Source organism: Glycine soja, chromosome 11, assembly GCF_004193775.1.
Source record: "Glycine soja cultivar W05 chromosome 11, ASM419377v2, whole genome shotgun sequence".
Lineage (NCBI taxonomy): Eukaryota > Viridiplantae > Streptophyta > Magnoliopsida > Fabales > Fabaceae > Glycine > Glycine soja.
Window position 1 is genome coordinate 37,270,613 of NC_041012.1, and position 17,375 is coordinate 37,287,987.

The 17,375-nt window shown below is 32.2% G+C and overlaps 2 protein-coding genes and 1 long non-coding RNA gene across 3 annotated transcripts; 1 reads left to right on the forward strand and 2 right to left on the reverse strand.

Moving 5' to 3' along the window:
• Positions 1 to 201: 201 nt before the first annotated feature.
• Positions 202 to 2,362, reverse strand: LOC114372889. Its single transcript, XR_003658379.1, has 3 exons — positions 1,935 to 2,362; positions 1,286 to 1,348; positions 202 to 730 (listed from the first exon to the last, which is right to left on the reverse strand). It is a non-coding gene; the product is annotated as an uncharacterized LOC114372889 (long non-coding RNA).
• Positions 2,363 to 4,976: 2,614 nt separating this feature from the next.
• LOC114372888 (polyphenol oxidase A1, chloroplastic-like) lies at positions 4,977 to 7,072 on the forward strand. The gene has a single exon (XM_028330447.1). The coding sequence runs from the start codon at positions 5,024 to 5,026 to the stop codon at positions 6,896 to 6,898; it is 1,875 nt and encodes a 624-aa protein (XP_028186248.1). The 5' UTR covers positions 4,977 to 5,023; the 3' UTR covers positions 6,899 to 7,072.
• Positions 7,073 to 10,850: 3,778 nt separating this feature from the next.
• LOC114375923 (uncharacterized protein At4g04980-like) lies at positions 10,851 to 14,501 on the reverse strand. The gene is made up of 8 exons (XM_028333790.1): positions 14,310 to 14,501; positions 14,104 to 14,199; positions 13,657 to 13,783; positions 12,252 to 13,545; positions 11,683 to 11,848; positions 11,412 to 11,576; positions 11,162 to 11,314; positions 10,851 to 11,051 (listed from the first exon to the last, which is right to left on the reverse strand). The coding sequence occupies exons 1-8, from the start codon at positions 14,496 to 14,498 to the stop codon at positions 10,854 to 10,856; spliced, it is 2,388 nt and encodes a 795-aa protein (XP_028189591.1). The 5' UTR covers positions 14,499 to 14,501; the 3' UTR covers positions 10,851 to 10,853.
• Between the last annotated feature and the right edge of the window lie 2,874 nt (positions 14,502 to 17,375).

Consider the following 17,375-nt stretch of genomic DNA (forward strand, 5'->3'; position numbering starts at 1 on the left):
TCAAATGAAAGTCATTGAAAGCTAGTGTGTTCACTCGTACGTGTTGTAACACCATGATTTTCCTAAATCTATGATTAAGTGGTTGACAGTAACTAAGAGAAAAATTAAAATTTCATTCCTATAAATAAAACATATATGCTACTTTATATGTAAAACCTGTCTATCAGAATTGTGATTAGTAAGCTAATTGAAAATGAGAAATTCCCCAACAAATCATTCTTAACCATAATCAAATAAAAATAATACCAATGTGTAAAATAATAAATAACAATAAACAGTCAAATATTTCTTTTAAAAACGAAATCGACATTCCCTCTATTTGTTCGATGCAAACTTCTTCTTCCTGTCATCTCTCTCTCATGAACCAGAACCCCATCAACCTAAATCTACACATGCAAGACATCAACGTCTCTTCCTTTTATGTTGTAACTGCTAGGAATCCATAAATTTGAGCATCGGATTAATGTTATGATTTAGTTTATAATTCTCTCATAAACATTGTAATTTGGAAATTTTAATTCCGTCTCTGCCTCCACATTCAGTTGTTTCAAACTGTATCTCTTGACTCAATTTTGTAATTCCTTTCTCCAAATTAAGTTGATTAACTATCTGGTTGCAATTCTCACTTATGGAGGTGAAATCGTTGCCCTCTGTTCCTCCTTTTCCATGCCACAAAATATTGTGACGGCTAATAAAATAAATTGTGCTCCTAAAGCATCATTCAAAATTCCTAAAAATGAAAAATAGTAGTAATAAGGATGAATTCAAGTAAAATTTAATAAATGCGGAACAATGCATTGTAAGAAATAGGACTGGAGAAAATAAAGAAAATACCCCTGAAGAACATTACTCCATGAGATAAGGAAGAATAATGAGAGCAATTTCCACGAGCTAAGGTAAAAGAAGTAATCTAAACAATAACTGTAAAGTAATTTAAATTCACAAGACAAATAAATTTTATTATTGGAACAAAATATATTCAAAAACTGCATAAAAATATTTATATAGAACTCGTAGGTGTGCATATTTTCTATAATACTTAACTTTCTTTAATCAAACTTCAAAATCTACTCATTGAGGTCTGGATGATAAATCCTTATTTTATGTTGAGTCTGAATGTTACATTCATCCTACATAGTAAACTCGATCTCAAATCATATATGCATAATTAAAGCTTACCAAGTTAACACCATGTAGCTTGATATGAATTTTCTATACTAGGACAAGCAAAGAGAAAAAGCAATTAAGATTAATAATTTTAAAATATAAGCATGAGTAAATGTACCTGCAACAACAGAAGCACCAACCAACATGGCAGAAGCAGGGGAGCCATATCAAACCCACTAGTCTGGTTGTTGCAATGAAATCAAATTAGTTACAAACAATGGATGCTACTTTCCAAGCCAAGAACATTTATTAATCAATAGTTCAAAGTAAAACTCAACCACATCTAACACAATTCTTAAAACATATTCACTTTGAGTCAACAATTAAATGTAAATCAGATCATTGAATATTGCCTGGTTTGCAGACAATGTGAACCATAAACTTAACCGAATCCATGCAATTTGAATTCAAAACACAAATAGCAAGAATCTACTTAAAAAAGCATAAACACGAAGCTGATTGTTATACAGGAATAAATTTGAATATGCGAATGAGGAATTATCGTTGAGGAAGAAGTAATGCTTCCGAGAGAACCAAAGTCATCTTACTAAAAAGATGATACATGATTATTTTCATAGTTGCCTCTGCAAAATCAATTTATCAGATACATGAAAACCAAAGAATAATTAATGCATGTGATATACCAAATTACCATGCTTAGGGTTCCACTCAACGGTTCTTCGATGACAAATTCTAATCCATTGGTCTAAAAAAAACCCTAACAAACTAACATTTAAAAAAAACAATAAGCGATTCCATGCTAGTACCATCTCCAGTGTTTGCTTCACATTCAAAAGCACCTCTCACATCGAACACGCCAATCACGGAAATCTATCTTACTAAATTTAAATTTGGCATTACTGACGAACAACTGAAATGAGGAGAAGAAAGAAATCAAGAACTGAAACTTTAGTTTGGCAGTGCGATTTGGTCATTTTTGGATTTCTAACAGAGTCAAAGACTGAAGAGAGAAGAAGAAAGAAAACTTAATTTATCCATCGGGTCCGACTTAGAAGAATGATCGAATCATAGAAAGCAAAGCCAACTTACTATTCTCAGTTAATCAGTTAATTTAAATGAGCAAGAAACTTCCCTCCGCAAATTCTCAGTTAATCATTCATATTTTAAATATTTCACTAACATTTCTTATTTCTCTTTTTCTCTCTTCTTATCATTATCATGTTATAAATTTGATCATACTTAGAATTTTTTTTTTCTATTTCTATCAAATCATAGACCCAATCATCATGCCAAATATTTATCTAAAGTATCAGCCACCTAATAGTATAACTCTGAAAGAATAGGGGGTACTTCTACGTACAAGATTTAAACAAAGCAAATAATCAAACAAAAAAAAAACGTCTCCGTCGATGGAGCATTTTTTACTAGTGGTTAATTTTTCCTGCTGCATAATCTACTATAATTCTGTCGTAAGTGTTATGAAAAACGAATAAATATATAAAACATCACGTCTCCGATCGATGAATAGTTTAAAAATAACTGGATAGTGACATGGATATAGTTGTCCTCCATTTTTTCTATCACAACTTCAAAGTTTTAAAATAACTGGATTGTTTAGGTCCTTATATCATGAAATGACGATAATGAAAAAATTATATATAAAAAATTGATATCCACTTATTTTTAGACTCACATTAAATTAGACTGACACTCGCTTTATTAGATTTTTTTATGATTAGTTGATTTATAAATATCTATAATTTTATCAAGTTACTTAAGTCCTTCGGCTTTGAAATATTTTGACAAAGTCTTTATAATTTTAAATTTCATAATTAAATCCTTTAAACTAACACCTTTTCTAAAGATTTTAAACATGAATTTTCTTAATATAACTTCTATTATTTTCATCTTTTTCTCAAAATTTATATCCTTGAAAATATTTATCTTCAAAATTGTAGCTAGTACGTAGGTTTAGACTAGCTAACATCATTTTCATTCAGCAAAAAAAAAAAAAAAAACAAAGAAGTCATTTTGGTAATCCTGTAATCTATAACAAAGCACAAGAATGATCAGAAGCAAAGATAAGGGAGGGTACATGTTACAGGCAGAACCAAGAAATATACTCTCGTGATCTCACCAGTCACCATTATCAGCCACTTCCAGAATCGTCACTTGCTCTTGATTGAGAGTTGAGACCTACACAAAACTGAGCAAGTTATTACTGAGATTGCCATCAGCCATTTGAATCCAATTTCAGCCACAAGACCCTCACCCATATTGAATATTGTCGGTTTCGCTTTGAGAGAATGAGAATACAATTTTAGCATAAAAATGGGGACATCCAGTGTGTGTTTGGTTTAATGTTAAATTGAATCAATATAAGAAATAACAATTTATAATTTTTAATTCAACGGTTGTTTGAAGGTCTTTCAATAGTAATTCAAACACATTTGTAGTTAAAAGAGGTTCAATAACTTTAATTTTTAAGGATTTATTGCTACAAAATATTAAATTTATAAAAAATGAATTTAATGTTTGAATTATAAAGATCCAATTAAGAATTTGATCGCAACCAAAAAATTAAAAATTTGATAAAATTACAGAAAATTTACAAATTAATTTATTCCTTTTTTTTAATTACTACTGATTTTTACTACTTTAACTTTAACATTGAAAGAAGTATATGAGACGGTTTACATTGATGAAATTCTATATATATACCTTTAAGTACATAATGTTTTGTTTTTTAACATTAGTATAATTTTATATAGAAACTATTTAACAGTGTAAAAACTTTAGAAATTCATCATATTCATTGACAATCTTAAGAGGTTGGTTGAGTGATATCATCTTTCACAAGTCGCAAATTTTATTTTCCACTTCTATAAGTGTTATTTGAGTTAAGAATTGTAACTTTTCCTACCTTGATTGACATTATCAATATTTTCATTATTGCTTTTTTATTTTAATTCTATTTTTGAACTTGTCTCAATCATGATCAATGCTACTTAATAATTTTTTTTTAAAAAAAGGCATTTTTTTTAAAAAAAAAATTAGGGTAGACTAGTTCGATACTATTTATGAGAATGAACAGTAAAATCTGAAAAAACTTCAAAATTAATTTTTTAAACTTCCACTTGTGATTCTCATATTTTCCCATCTTTTGTAAGTTTAGCAAGCATTAATAAAATTTCTTTGCCTATAAAAAAGAACGTTCACTTTATAATAAAAATATATTACTGTATTACAAATTTATCGAAGGTCATTTTCTCATCTTTCTTCTACCACTTAAGTTTTAGAACCCCTACAATAGATGCCACACCGTAGAACCTAAGCCACCAGTACTTTCATTCATATATAACGAGACAAAATACAAGTTGTGGATTCTATATTTCATATTTATCTAAAATATCTATACACATTAGTACAACTCGTGCCATAGCATATCATTAAAATTCATTTGCTTTCTTCCTATGAAAAATATATATTTTTCAAAATACTTTAAAATTTTAAAACATTTATTAAATATGTTTATATATATATTATTGAAATTTAATTTATTATAAGATGCTATTCTGAATATTTTTCAAATGATTATACTGTTACTATTTTCTAAAATATTTTTTTCATAATTATAAATAGATAAAAATATTCTTTTGCATTACATTTTTTAAAAATAATTTTTATTACATATTTTTAAAATTTGAAATAAAGCATCTAAATTTTCCTTTGCAGAAATTCCAATCCCAATTTGCTGAATGTCAATGTCAGAATTTTCTTGCTACCCTACAACCCTTTTCACAACTTCAGTTCCTTATAAATTAAAGGGCAATATTTGTAGATCGATCATTAATTATAAGCCACAAGAAGATTGGATAATTAGCCGAATAATATCATGGCTTCTATCTTCCCTATTTCTCGTATGTCCTTCACTGATTTCTCTGCACCCCTTCCCATTTCCATAAGTTCCTCATCTTCCACATTCCCACTTTCTCAAACACCATGCAAACCCACTAAACATAGCAAACCAAAACGCCATCATGTTTCCAAAGTGTCATGCCATAGTAACCAAAACAACTCAGCACCAAACCCAGAAGAAGGAAAACCATCACACAACATTGTAGCTGGAAAAAATAGGAGGGATGTTCTCATTGGCTTTGGAGGACTTTATGGTGCTTCAACTCTTACCAACAATAACAACAACAACCCTTTAGCCATAGCTGCTCCCATTCTCCCTCCTGACCTAAAAACCTGTGGTCCACCTGACTTAGCAACTGGTGCAAAACCTGTTAATTGTTGCCCTCCAATATCTTCTACCATCATAGACTTCAAGCTCCCTTCTTCTGGAGCACCCCTTAGGGTTAGACCAGCTGCTCATTTAGTCAACGATGTCTACATAGCCAAGTATAGGGAAGCCCTTAAGCGCATGAAAGCCCTTTCACCTAATGACCCTCGAAATTTCACCCAACAAGCTAATGTCCATTGTGCTTATTGTGATGGTGCCTATCACCAAGTAGGGTTTCCTAACCTTGACCTCCAAGTCCACAACTGTTGGCTATTCTTCCCTTACCACCGTTGGTACCTTTATTTCTATGAGAGAATCTTGGGAAACTTGATTGGTGACCCAACTTTCGCTCTTCCATTTTGGAACTGGGACAATCCTAAAGGTGGCATGACAATCCCTTCCTTTTACGTAGATAAAAACTCACCTTTGTATGACCCTCTTAGGAATCTTAATCATCAACCCCCAGTTCTCATAGACCTAGACTATAACAGAAGGGACGATGATGATCCTAGTGCTAGTGAAAGTGTAGATCCCAATGAACAAATCGCTAGCAACCTTTCTATAATGTATAGGAATGTTATCTCCAATGGGAAACTCCCAAGGCTTTTCCTTGGAAGCCCTTATCGTGCTGGAGATGAACCTGAACCTGGTGCTGGCTCTTTGGAGAACGTTCCACATGGTCCTGTTCACTCTTGGACTGGTGATAAGAGAGAGCCTAACCGTGAGAACATGGGAATCTTCTATTCTGCTGCGAGAGACCCCATTTTCTTTTCTCACCATGCCAACGTGGATAGGATGTGGAGCATATGGAAAACAATACCAGGTGGGAAAAGAAGGGATTTCACTGACCCTGATTGGTTAGAGTCCGCATTTTTCTTCTACGATGAGAACAAGAACCTTGTGCGCGTGAAGGTGAAGGATTCTCTTGACACAAGAAAGTTGGGGTATGTTTACCAAGATGTTGACATTCCATGGCTCAAGAATAAGCCTAAACCTAAAAGATCTAAAGCTAAGAAGTTGGCATTGGCACAAGATTTTATAGTTGGTGCAGCACAAGCTGTTGAGACTACACCAAAGAGTGTTAAGTTCCCTTTAACTTTGGATTCAAAGGTAAGCACACTTGTTAAAAGGCCAAAGCTGTTGAGGAGCAAGGAGGAGAAGGAAGAAGAGGAGGAGGTGTTGGTGATTGATGGGATTGAGTTTGATAGGAATAAAGCGGTGAAGTTTGATGTATTTATCAATGATGAAGATGACAAGGTGATAACACCTAGTAATACTGAGTTTGCGGGAAGCTTTGTGAGTGTGCCTCATTCACATGTGCACAAAAACAAGAAGATCAAAACTTGCTTTAGAGTGGGATTAACGGATTTGTTAGAAGACTTAGAAGCTGAAAATGATGATAGCATTTTGGTGACGTTGGTACCTAAGTATGGGAAAGGACTTGTTACAATTCGGGACATTAAGATAGAGCTCGAAACGGAATGAAAATATGTAACTATGAACAACTTCATTATGGCATGCTTGGAAAGGTTTTTCCAACATGCAAATAATTTGAATTTTGTATTAGCATGTTTAGTTTAGAGCACAAACCATGATTTTATTGCTCAATGGCAAAAGTCTATTTTATTGTTTTATTGGCAAAGAAGATTTTATTGAATATTTCGGTTTTTGCTAGAGTTTAACAAACTTTTGATCCAACGTAGATTTTTTTCTCGTAATGTGTATAAAGAATTTCTAATATAATAACAAATACCCACTTAATATGTATGTATATTAATAAAAAAAAAGTTAAATTATTCATTTGATCCTTATAGTTTTATAATTTGTACATTTTAGTTTCTATAATTTTAAAATAATCTTTTTAATTTCTACAATTTATATTTTAATTCTCTTTTAGTTCTTATAGTTTAAAAGTGATATTTTTAGTCTTTATAGTTTGTATTTTTATTCTTTTTTAATTCTTATAGTTTGAAAATAATCTTTTTAATTTTTATAATTTGTATTTTAATTATCTTTTAATTCTTACTAAAAAAATATATAAAAATAATTAGCTACAAATTAGTTATAAATTATCAAATAATATTTTTAATTACAAATTATTTTATAATAAATTAATTACGAATTACTTGTTAATATTTTTTTAATTAATTATAATTGATAATATTACTCATATTTTGATGATAAAGATTAAATAAAAATTAAAATATAAAGACTAAAATGATAACTTTCAACGTATTATAAGAATTAAAAATATCATTTTCAAACTACAACAACTAAACAAAAATTAAAATGTAAATTATAAGAACAAAAAATTACTTTCAAATTAAAAGTACTAAAATATATAAATGATAAAACTATACATATCAATAACAAATGAGCAATTAAACCTAAAAAAATATTCTTATAATTAATATTATTTGTGAACCTCAAAATTGGTTTTTATTAACACCTAAACAAAAGTTCATATTGTTAGAATCATACAATTTTTTTAAAATAAGTAAATTTACTCTAACACGTACACTTCCTTTTGGAAAATACATTTTTGAAAGAAAAGAAAATTCTACCTAAAAGAAATAAATAAGACGATAAGGTTATAAAAAAACAGGCTAAATACAAATTAAATCAACTTTGCATAAATTTTTCTAGGAAAAGATCTTTCTGTATTTACCTAAAAAGAATTGATAATAACCCTATAAACCTAAAAAAAGGGTTTATTTACTTGTCTATTAAAGAATAAACTAGAGATTAAATTAGTGGAAATATTTAATTATAAACATATCCTAAAATGGGGCCTACCAGAGATTTCGTAACTGATGTCGCGTCTTATCTTAGTACAATGAAAGTATGATGATTATTGCAGCGCATCCCAGCAATCTCAAATAAACCAATGACTATGCAGCAATACATGCAACCCTAGATAATGTGAGTCCAGCAAATGAAAGGAATCAGCTGTATATCCTGTCATTTTCTCTTGTCTAGATAGAAAACGAGAATTACAAGTGTTCATTAGAAACTTAAAATTATGAGCAATAAGACACCTATTTCACAACTTGATCACATAAAAGGACAATATTGTACATTTATCATTATGAGCCACAAGAAGATCGGATAATAACCAATTACATATCAAGGCTTCTATCTCCCCTCTATCCACTGTGTCCCTCACTGATTTCTCTGCACCCCTTCCATTTCCCACGTTCTCAAAACAACTTTCTCAAATATCATGCTACGTACCCCACCAAGCATAGTAAACCAAACTGCCACGTTTCCAAAGTGTCATGCCATAGTAATCAAAACAACTCAACACAAAACCTAGAAGAAGGAAAACTATCACACAACTTAGGAGGAAAAAATAGGAGGGATTTTCTCATTGGCTTTGGAGAACTTTACGGTGCTTCTACTCTTAGCAACAATAACAACAACCTTTTAGCCATCGCTGCTCCAATTCTCCCTCCTGACCTAGAAACTTATGGTTCACCAGAGTTACCAACTGATGTAAAGCCGGCCACCATTTGTTGCCCTCCAGTATCTTCTATCGTCATAGACTTCAAGCTTCCTTGTAACATTCCGATTTTTCTTTTCTAATTATATAAATATATTAATTATTATTAAACATTTTAATTTTTCTTGTTTTAATTAAAATAAATAATTTGGCAATTGGTTTTGGATTTGAAAATGAGTTTGAAGAAAACAAAATAATTGTGTGAGTTGATAGTCACGTGTTGGACTTTATGCTCCGTTAACCCAACTTGCTATCAGAACTATATATTAACTATCTATTTTAGGTTCCTAAAAAGTTGTCTTTTTCTTACACTCACTCTTTTGCTTCTTTAATTTGAAACTTGTGTCGTCTCAGCTGCGAGCTAAAGAGTGAGAAATCGTGATGAATTTCAGTTCCTTACACCATTGCTACAAAACTGCATCTTTCGAGATAAGGAGAAGTGAGATTATCTCATGACTATGGTCGGACCATCAGAGGTAACAAGGTTAGCCCTAGACCACAGTTGGTTGTGTATGTTTATGTTTTATTTGTATGTTATGTTTTAAGTTCAATTGGATGTGTTATAATTATCTATAAACATTTTTATTAATTTGTTGTGCTAATTTAACTACATGAGTGTTTGGTTATAATTTTGTGTTTTTTTTTTCCGTTTTGTGTAATTTAGAGTGCATTTGAATAGAAAATTTTAACTGAGAAAAATAATTTATTAGATAATTTAAATTTTTTTAATCTAAAATTCATTATTTGAATGTTTTTTATGAATAATTTAAATTTTTGGAATTTTAAAACAGAATTTTAAATAGCTAAAAATGTAGAATTTAATTTTTTTCTAAAAGGTAAGAAATTAAAATTTTCTTCTTGATAGAAAAACCTTCCAAAATATTCGTGTATTTCTTTTATCACCTTCATCCTCTCTTTCACTTGAAAGTTTTCAAAATCTTGTTCTCAAACTCGCGACTCTTTCCTCACACTGATGATCTTTTTTTTCAAGAAACACCATCTGAGCTCGTAGAACATTGATCGGGTGCGGGCATAGGTGGACACTCAAAACTACACCCGCCAGTCAGGGGAATAGTCATCACTGCCCATCACGCGACGGAAGTGCTTGTCGGGGCGGAGGGCTTAGGCCATGCCTTGCGCTGTTGACTATAAATACTGTAGTCGGGTGTCGTGGTGTACGTCGTCGTGTCCTAGTTTCCCTGCTCTCCATGTTACATTAATATTCTTTTCTCTAAAAACACACCAACTATATTTTCTCTTTTTTTTGCATTCATTTTCTTCCATCCTCACAATTTTAATTTTTTTCATCTAAACACAAAATTTTGAAAATAAAAGAATTTCAAATGAAATATTTGAAATTTTTAGAATTTAAAATTTCTCATAATTTCAAATGAAAGATTTTAATTAATTATATTTAATCATTCATGTACACTAGATATAATTTCTAAACTTATTTTAATTATGTATATTGGCTACTGTGATGATCATTGTTGTAGGAATATTTCACTAATTTTGTTACATCGTTGGCTATCCTGCAAGTGTTTTATGATTAGTACAAATAGAATGAAAGCAAATAGCAATAAAAGGAGGGAATTCATCACGTCTCCAAATGTATATAAATATGTATAGAGCAAACTATAAAGTAGTGAAGATACAAGTTAAGCTTCATACTTCAGTAGAGTTCGAGCAATTAATTTTCAAAACTCTCCAAGCATGACTAGCTCCTATCAAAATTTAAAAAATTAGAACTCCAAATCGCCAATGATCATTAATATACAAATGGCTTTGACACTAAAAAGGGGGTTCATCATGATGGAACTGCAGAAAGAACCTCACCATGTCAATTTGTACTCCATATACAAAGCATAAATCCAAATATATATATATATATATATATATATATATATATATATATATATATATATATATGCACTAATGTCATGGTTGGTTCGGGTTCGGATTTGTATTCGGGTCACTTTCTATCTCCTGAGCCAATTCTCTTGTTAGCTTGTCAGCACGATCATCAATGCCACCAGCGAATGTGTAGATCCTGAATGCAAATTGGAAAGATTTCCAAAGCATTGAACCACCTTCCTTTTTAGGTGCATCATTCTTAGCAGCTGCATTGCGATTCTCCTGCATTGAGTTTAGGCAAATGCAAACAATTAAAGTCAATTTCGTTTCATGGTTTGGTCATATACAAGTGTTTGTGTTTGTTTCCTTTGTTCTAACTAGAATATATATACCTTAAGTGCTAACTCCATGCAACTGGAGGAAACGTCCACCAATGCTTCCTTGATCTTTACAAGAATGTGGAAGTCGAATTCGATGTTGTGACCCTTAAACTTCTTGGACTCTTCATCTTTGGTTCTTTCCAAAGCATCTAATTCTGTTTTAATCTGTATTTTTTCTCTTTTGGGTTAGAATTTACAAATTAATGCGTCTATAACAACACTTAATGAGGTAATCAAATGAATTTGATGTTTTTTTTATTACCTTGGTGAAATAACGCTCAATCTTTTCCAGTTGCTGACCCAATGGAGGCACTATTTTCCAATTTTGAAGCTCGGTAAGTATAGAGTCTAACTTGTTGTACAGTGCTGCTGCCATTCTTAAAGCTTCCAACTTCTTTGTGGGGAAACCTTCAAACCGTGATAGCACCTATATGCAGCAACAGAATTGCTTATCATGGTAAATGAAAGAACCAAGAGCAGTAATAAATGGAATTGAAATGAAAATCATATGGAAATGAATTTTCTAAAGTCACCTGTGATTCATCAGTTAGGTTCTCAAGAACGGATTCAACATCTCTGTGGAACCTGCTCAATTCTGTCATGTCCTTTGTCTTGAAATTAGTAATGGTAGATCTCAGCTCCAAGATTTGCTTTGTGTACTTTTGAACATCTTCTTCTATTTGTTGGAAGTAAGAGGATCTAATTAAATAAAGGAAAGATAAGCCAAATACTTTAAGAGGTGAGAAATTTGGTTCCAAGACTTGTAAGATATAAAGCATGGATACTTAAATATGTTCCACATATTCATAGACATCGATTTTCTTTGATACTTAACTTATACATATCTGGAAAGTATCCAAGCTTTTAAAAAGAGTCAAGAAAATCAAATACAACTACGTATTAGACATAGAAGCATGTGAAAAATGGAATTATAAGATTAGTTTGTTGATAAAAAAAGGAAGGATGAGAAATGGATTCGATTTCTCTCACTAAAAAAATGTAAAAATTAACAATTATAAAATAAAATTTGCGGATAAAAAAAGATAAACATAGAAACATAGAAGCATTGTTCTTGTTGTTGTGCATGATTGAAAAAGCATACCTTTTTGTCATCTCTGCTAGAGCATCAGCCATTCCTTGTTTCCCTCCAGTGCTTGCTGCTCCAATACCACCTTTTTTCCCAGCTAAAGATTTTCCATTGAGGCTAGACCCTTCTACTTTTCCCTTTAGAGTTCGATACAGGTTGCCTAACTGTGTCGATCTTTTCAATTTAGTAGTTGCCCTAGCGCCCAAGGATCTCCCTCCTCCAAGAGGAGGTGGTGGCGGTGGCGCACCTCCTTTTGCACCACCGGGCACGGGTGGTGGAGGTGCTGGAACTGATCCACCTTTCAATGGAATGGGTGGTGGTGGTGGAGGAGCAGCAGCAGTTGTTGCTGAACCACCTGAACTTGTAGACCCTTTTGGTGGTGGAGGTGGAGGTGGAGGTGGAACCATCTTAATTATTGGAGCAACACTTTGCTCCAATTTTGGTGCTGATGGTGGAGGAGGAGGAGGAGGAGGCGGTGGTGGTGGTAATGTTACATTTGGCTTGATCATGGATGATGATGCAGTAGGTGGAGGTGGAGGTGAAGGTGGCAGTGGAGGTGGAGGTGGTGGTGGTGGAGGGGGAGTAGCTTTCACCATTATCATGGATGGTAGAGGAGGTGGTGGAGGAGGAGGTTGTGGTATGCATGGTTTAGGAGGGTCTTGTTGTGTAATTGGAGGTGAAGATACAAGTACTTGTTCTTGTTGCTCGAGAGGTATTTGTGGTGGTTTAGGAGGAGATTTGGGTTGAAATTGTCCTGGAGACAATGATAGCCTCACTTCCCTAATAGCTTGAGGTTTGTTAGTTTTATGATCATTGATTATGCTTTCTAACTCCTCCTCAGTTGCGTCCAAGTGAAACACTAGGTCTTCTGATGAGTCCTTTCCATGAATAATATTTGAGGCCTTGTCATCCAATTCTGTGGTGGGTACTGATGGTTCCTCTTCTATCTTGTGTATTTGTGTTGGTGACATCTGAAAAGACAAGCGCTTTACATCAATAGGGTTCAACTTTCCCACAGCTTGAACTCTGAGAGACAGAAGAAGTGGTGAGGCACAAGAACTCCTTGGACTGTCTCCTGATCTTGCTGAGTACTTCATCAACTCTGGGAGAACAGATTTAGGTGTGGCAGGAGAAGAGCAACAAGAGAAGCTGCTATCTGAAAAGGAAGTTGATCTCATTATATGTTTCCCAAATGAGCTTGAACGTGGGCTGAATTCTTTCTTGTGCTCATCTTCTTCTGTCAATTCTATGTCAAACCTCTCACTTGCTAACTTCATCAAGGAATCTAGAGTGGTCAACATTGTCTCACCTGCAAAACAAATAAAACAATGTCTTGGACTATTAAAATTATGAATTTGGACTTTGTCTTCTTTTTAATACACCATTTGACAAGCTATACGTACACTAATGACATACATACCCAATTGACGCATGTTGTTGTTATCCTTGCATGATGGTAATACAATATTGAGCTTATTCATCCAATCATTGTTCATCATCCATGACTCTCCAAGAGACTTCAAAGCCTTGCAGAAGTAGGCCATAGACTGTAGTAAAATAGTCCACGTTTAGTATTTGCGAGTTTAAGGGTCCATTTACTTTGAGAAAACATTTTCTATTTTCATTTTTAATTACAAAACTTTCACCTTACTTCCAATCGATTTCTTGTTTATAAAGATTTGTACACCAAGCAAAAAAAACATAACAAAGTTGTTTTCACAGTTTTCTATATAATTTTTTGAAAATAAGAACTGATTGAAAACAAAGTGACAATTTTGAAATTAAAAGTAAAAAATAAATAAAAATCAAAGGTCCTAAGATTTCAGTATGATTAAATATAATTTGACGTGCAGCTAAATGTCCAAACCTTGTCTATAGGCTTGTCCTTAATCTTTGACACTTCATTTTTTGGTATGATCCCTGGGTAAAGCCCGTGCAGATCTTTCAGGGTTTTCATTACCATCTGTAGTGTGACAGATGAAATTAAGTCGAATTTGTGAAGCAGGCAAGAATAGTGAGGGATTAATGCATGCTGTCATTTCTTTGAATAGAAAGAAATTATATATAAAGCACCTCACGTAAGGAAGCAGAGCTGTTACATGGAGCTAGGTCCATGATGTCTCTGAATGCCAAGATCTTCTTATGGATCTCCACCATTAGAATCAATTGGTCTGCCCCAACAAATGACAACTCCAATGACTCTTCATTTGCTTTGCTCTTAGCTTTTGCAGATGAAGACCTCTTAGGTGTAGAACCTTTCATTGCCTGCAAGTGGTTATACGTTATAAAGGGTAAGTGCAAAGGAAATCGAATTATTTATACTGTTTCATATAGCTAATGTTTGAAATTCCAACATCTTCTAACACCTCTTTCACTGGTTAATTACATGCCATTAAATTCATTCATGATTTGATCCGAACATTTATAAAAAAAAATTGACAAAGCAACATCTCCATAACTAAAAAGTTAAAAACCTAGTTAATTTGATGAATGAAAGGCAAAAATGACAATACTTTTTTCTAGCTAAAAACAACATTCTAATGCATGGCATTGAAGAAAGGCATTCCAATTAAGTTGGCACTTCATCCTTCACGAAAAATGAGAAAATTTAAATATCATAAAACCCGTGAACAATCGTATAAACCTAAAGTTGGATAAAGAAAACCTATTCTAAAAGATGTTTTCCTATATAAAACTTTGAAATGGTATCCGACCAAACAAAACCCTAAATGTTAAGTCCATGAGACAAGCATATCTATACATTTGTTGTCTTCACGAAAAATGAGAAAATTTAAAGATCATATGTTTAGTCATTTTTTTTCCAGTTTTTTCATCTATGCATAAGCTTCAAAGGAACCATATAATTTGAGATGAAAACAAGACTTCAATCATGGAACATAAACCGACATGTTATACCATATATGTTACATAGAAACGACAAATAACAAATGGGGAAGTTCCAAAATCCCCATATTAACATTTGTCTTTGATTTTAAAAAAAGAGATATTATTTTTACTTTAGCAAATTGCAACTAGCTGGCATCAAGTCCCTAATAGATATAGACACGGGAAAAGAAAATATAGGCTAACAAGATAAGGTCATGGAAACAAAAAAAGGTTGCAATTTTACCTCAAAAATGTTTGCCTTGCGACGAAAGAGCAATGGCTTCAAACCGCAGAAACCAACGGTCGCCATGTTTTATTGATAATATTGACTGGAAATTAATCCTGGAACAGAAGAAAAGTGATGCTAATGCCAAACAAAAGTGTTCACAAAACATGTATATAATCAATCAAGCTAAAAATGTTCGTTTAGAAGAGAAAACAAAAAAGATATCTAAAAAATGATTCTGTAGAACAAATAACGAGAGAAATTAATGTTCAAACCTTTGAAAAATGATTATCCAAATTAATTGGGTTGGTGATAGAAAATTTGAGATATGCATGCACGTAAACATGCATGCAATTATGGGTTATCGTAATGTCTGACGATGCGGAAACCAATATGAGAATTACAATGGAACTTTCTCAAAAGAGAGAGCCAAAAGAAAACCGAAAGAGGAAGGAATATAAAGGCTCCTTCCCCCTCCTGTCTTGCTGATTAGTTTGAGTCGTTTCGATATGGTTTAGTGTTTATGCTTTATGCTTTGTGTCTTCATCATCAATGGCTAACTGAATATTGCAGGAAAGTTGATATGCTGGGTTGGAATATGTCTAAAAATAAGAGAATGTTAAACTTAAACAGCTTCAATTCCTTCCCTTCTAGATAAGGTGCCACATTAGTGGAATTATTAACATATGGCTTTGGACTTTCTATATTTAAGTATCCTTTCTTTTGATTCTAATCTCATGTGTTTCATTAAATAATTACCCCCGATAGTATTTCTGAAGTTGGTGAATAGAATGATTTCTTAGTCATTTCCTAATTAAGACGTATATATCTTCTTATCTGAATAAAAAATCAATCATAAATAGTTATTTTTGTATTTGAATGTGTAGAGTGTTGACAAATTCGTTCTCGAAAGATGAAAATTTAAATTTTAGTCCCCTAAAAGTAAAAAAAAAAATGCGACAAATTCATTCATCCGTTAATTTCTGTTACCGTTATTGAAGGAACCTATGTGGCACAGATGGACGAAAATGTCACAAAAATGATTGTCAACATGATTTTTGAATAAATTAGACCAGAATGTCAGTAAGTTAACATTAGATCAAAATATTAGTAAGTTATCATTAAATCAAAATGTCAGTAATTTTCTATTTGATCAAAATATTAATTATTTTTTTAACCAAAATGCCAGTACATTTTTATTGAACCAAAATATCAATAAATTACCAGTAGACCAACATATCATTAATTTTTTATTTAACCAAAATGTTAATAATTTTTTATTGGACCGAAATGTTAGTACGTTTTCATTAGACTAAAAAAATAGGAAAGTATGCATAAATTAGAACAAACATAATAATAATTATAAATTGTATGTTGGTATGAAATTCCTAATGTCATGGTACTTTATCCAATATATGAGACTCAAACAAAAATGCATAACCACTAAGTTAATCCTTACAAAAAATGAGACTCAACTTGATTTTGTTATTACCTATTGTTGTCACAATAGAAATTTTACAAAATAAACATTCTACCAATGTACAAAAATAAGCAATGTACCAATCATTACAAATTTATCCAAATTATAATAATTAGTCATAATTTGCTATAAATAAAAGACAAACATATCTCATATTTCACTTCTTCAAATTTTGACGACGCGCGGGGCAACCCTGGTGTAAGTATAAAACATATGTAATTCGATTGGTTCATCCTATGAGATGGTACATCTGGAAATATAATTCGAATTGGTGTTGAAGGCCTAACTAAAGGTGGTCTGAACACAGTTGACAGTGGTGGAGGTATGAAGCTTGTTTCCTATAATAATTATAAATAGTAACTAGTAGTGCATAACATAATTTAACAATAACTAATCAGTTATATGTAAAAGTCACTCAGCACTAGGAGTTGAAGCACATTAAGTGATAGTTGGAGTTGGAACACTTTCAATATAAGGAGTTGGAGTACTTTCAAAATTAGCAGTAGGTTGTTCAACTTGTGGAGCAAATTGAGAAGCAGTTAATCTC

Excerpts from the sequence above, each read along its gene's own strand:
- LOC114375923 (XM_028333790.1), bottom strand. The coding sequence starts at position 14,498 with ATGAAAGGTTCTACACCTAAGAGGTCTTCATCTGCAAAAGCTAAGAGC. Across the intron at positions 14,200-14,309 it reads GCTCTGCTTCCTTACGTGAG|ATGGTAATGAAAACCCTGAA; the intron begins GTGCTTTATATA and ends GTCACACTACAG. Across the intron at positions 13,784-14,103 it reads AGGACAAGCCTATAGACAAG|TCTATGGCCTACTTCTGCAA; the intron begins GTTTGGACATTT and ends ATTTTACTACAG.
- LOC114372888 (XM_028330447.1), top strand. The coding sequence starts at position 5,024 with ATGGCTTCTATCTTCCCTATTTCTCGTATGTCCTTCACTGATTTCTCT.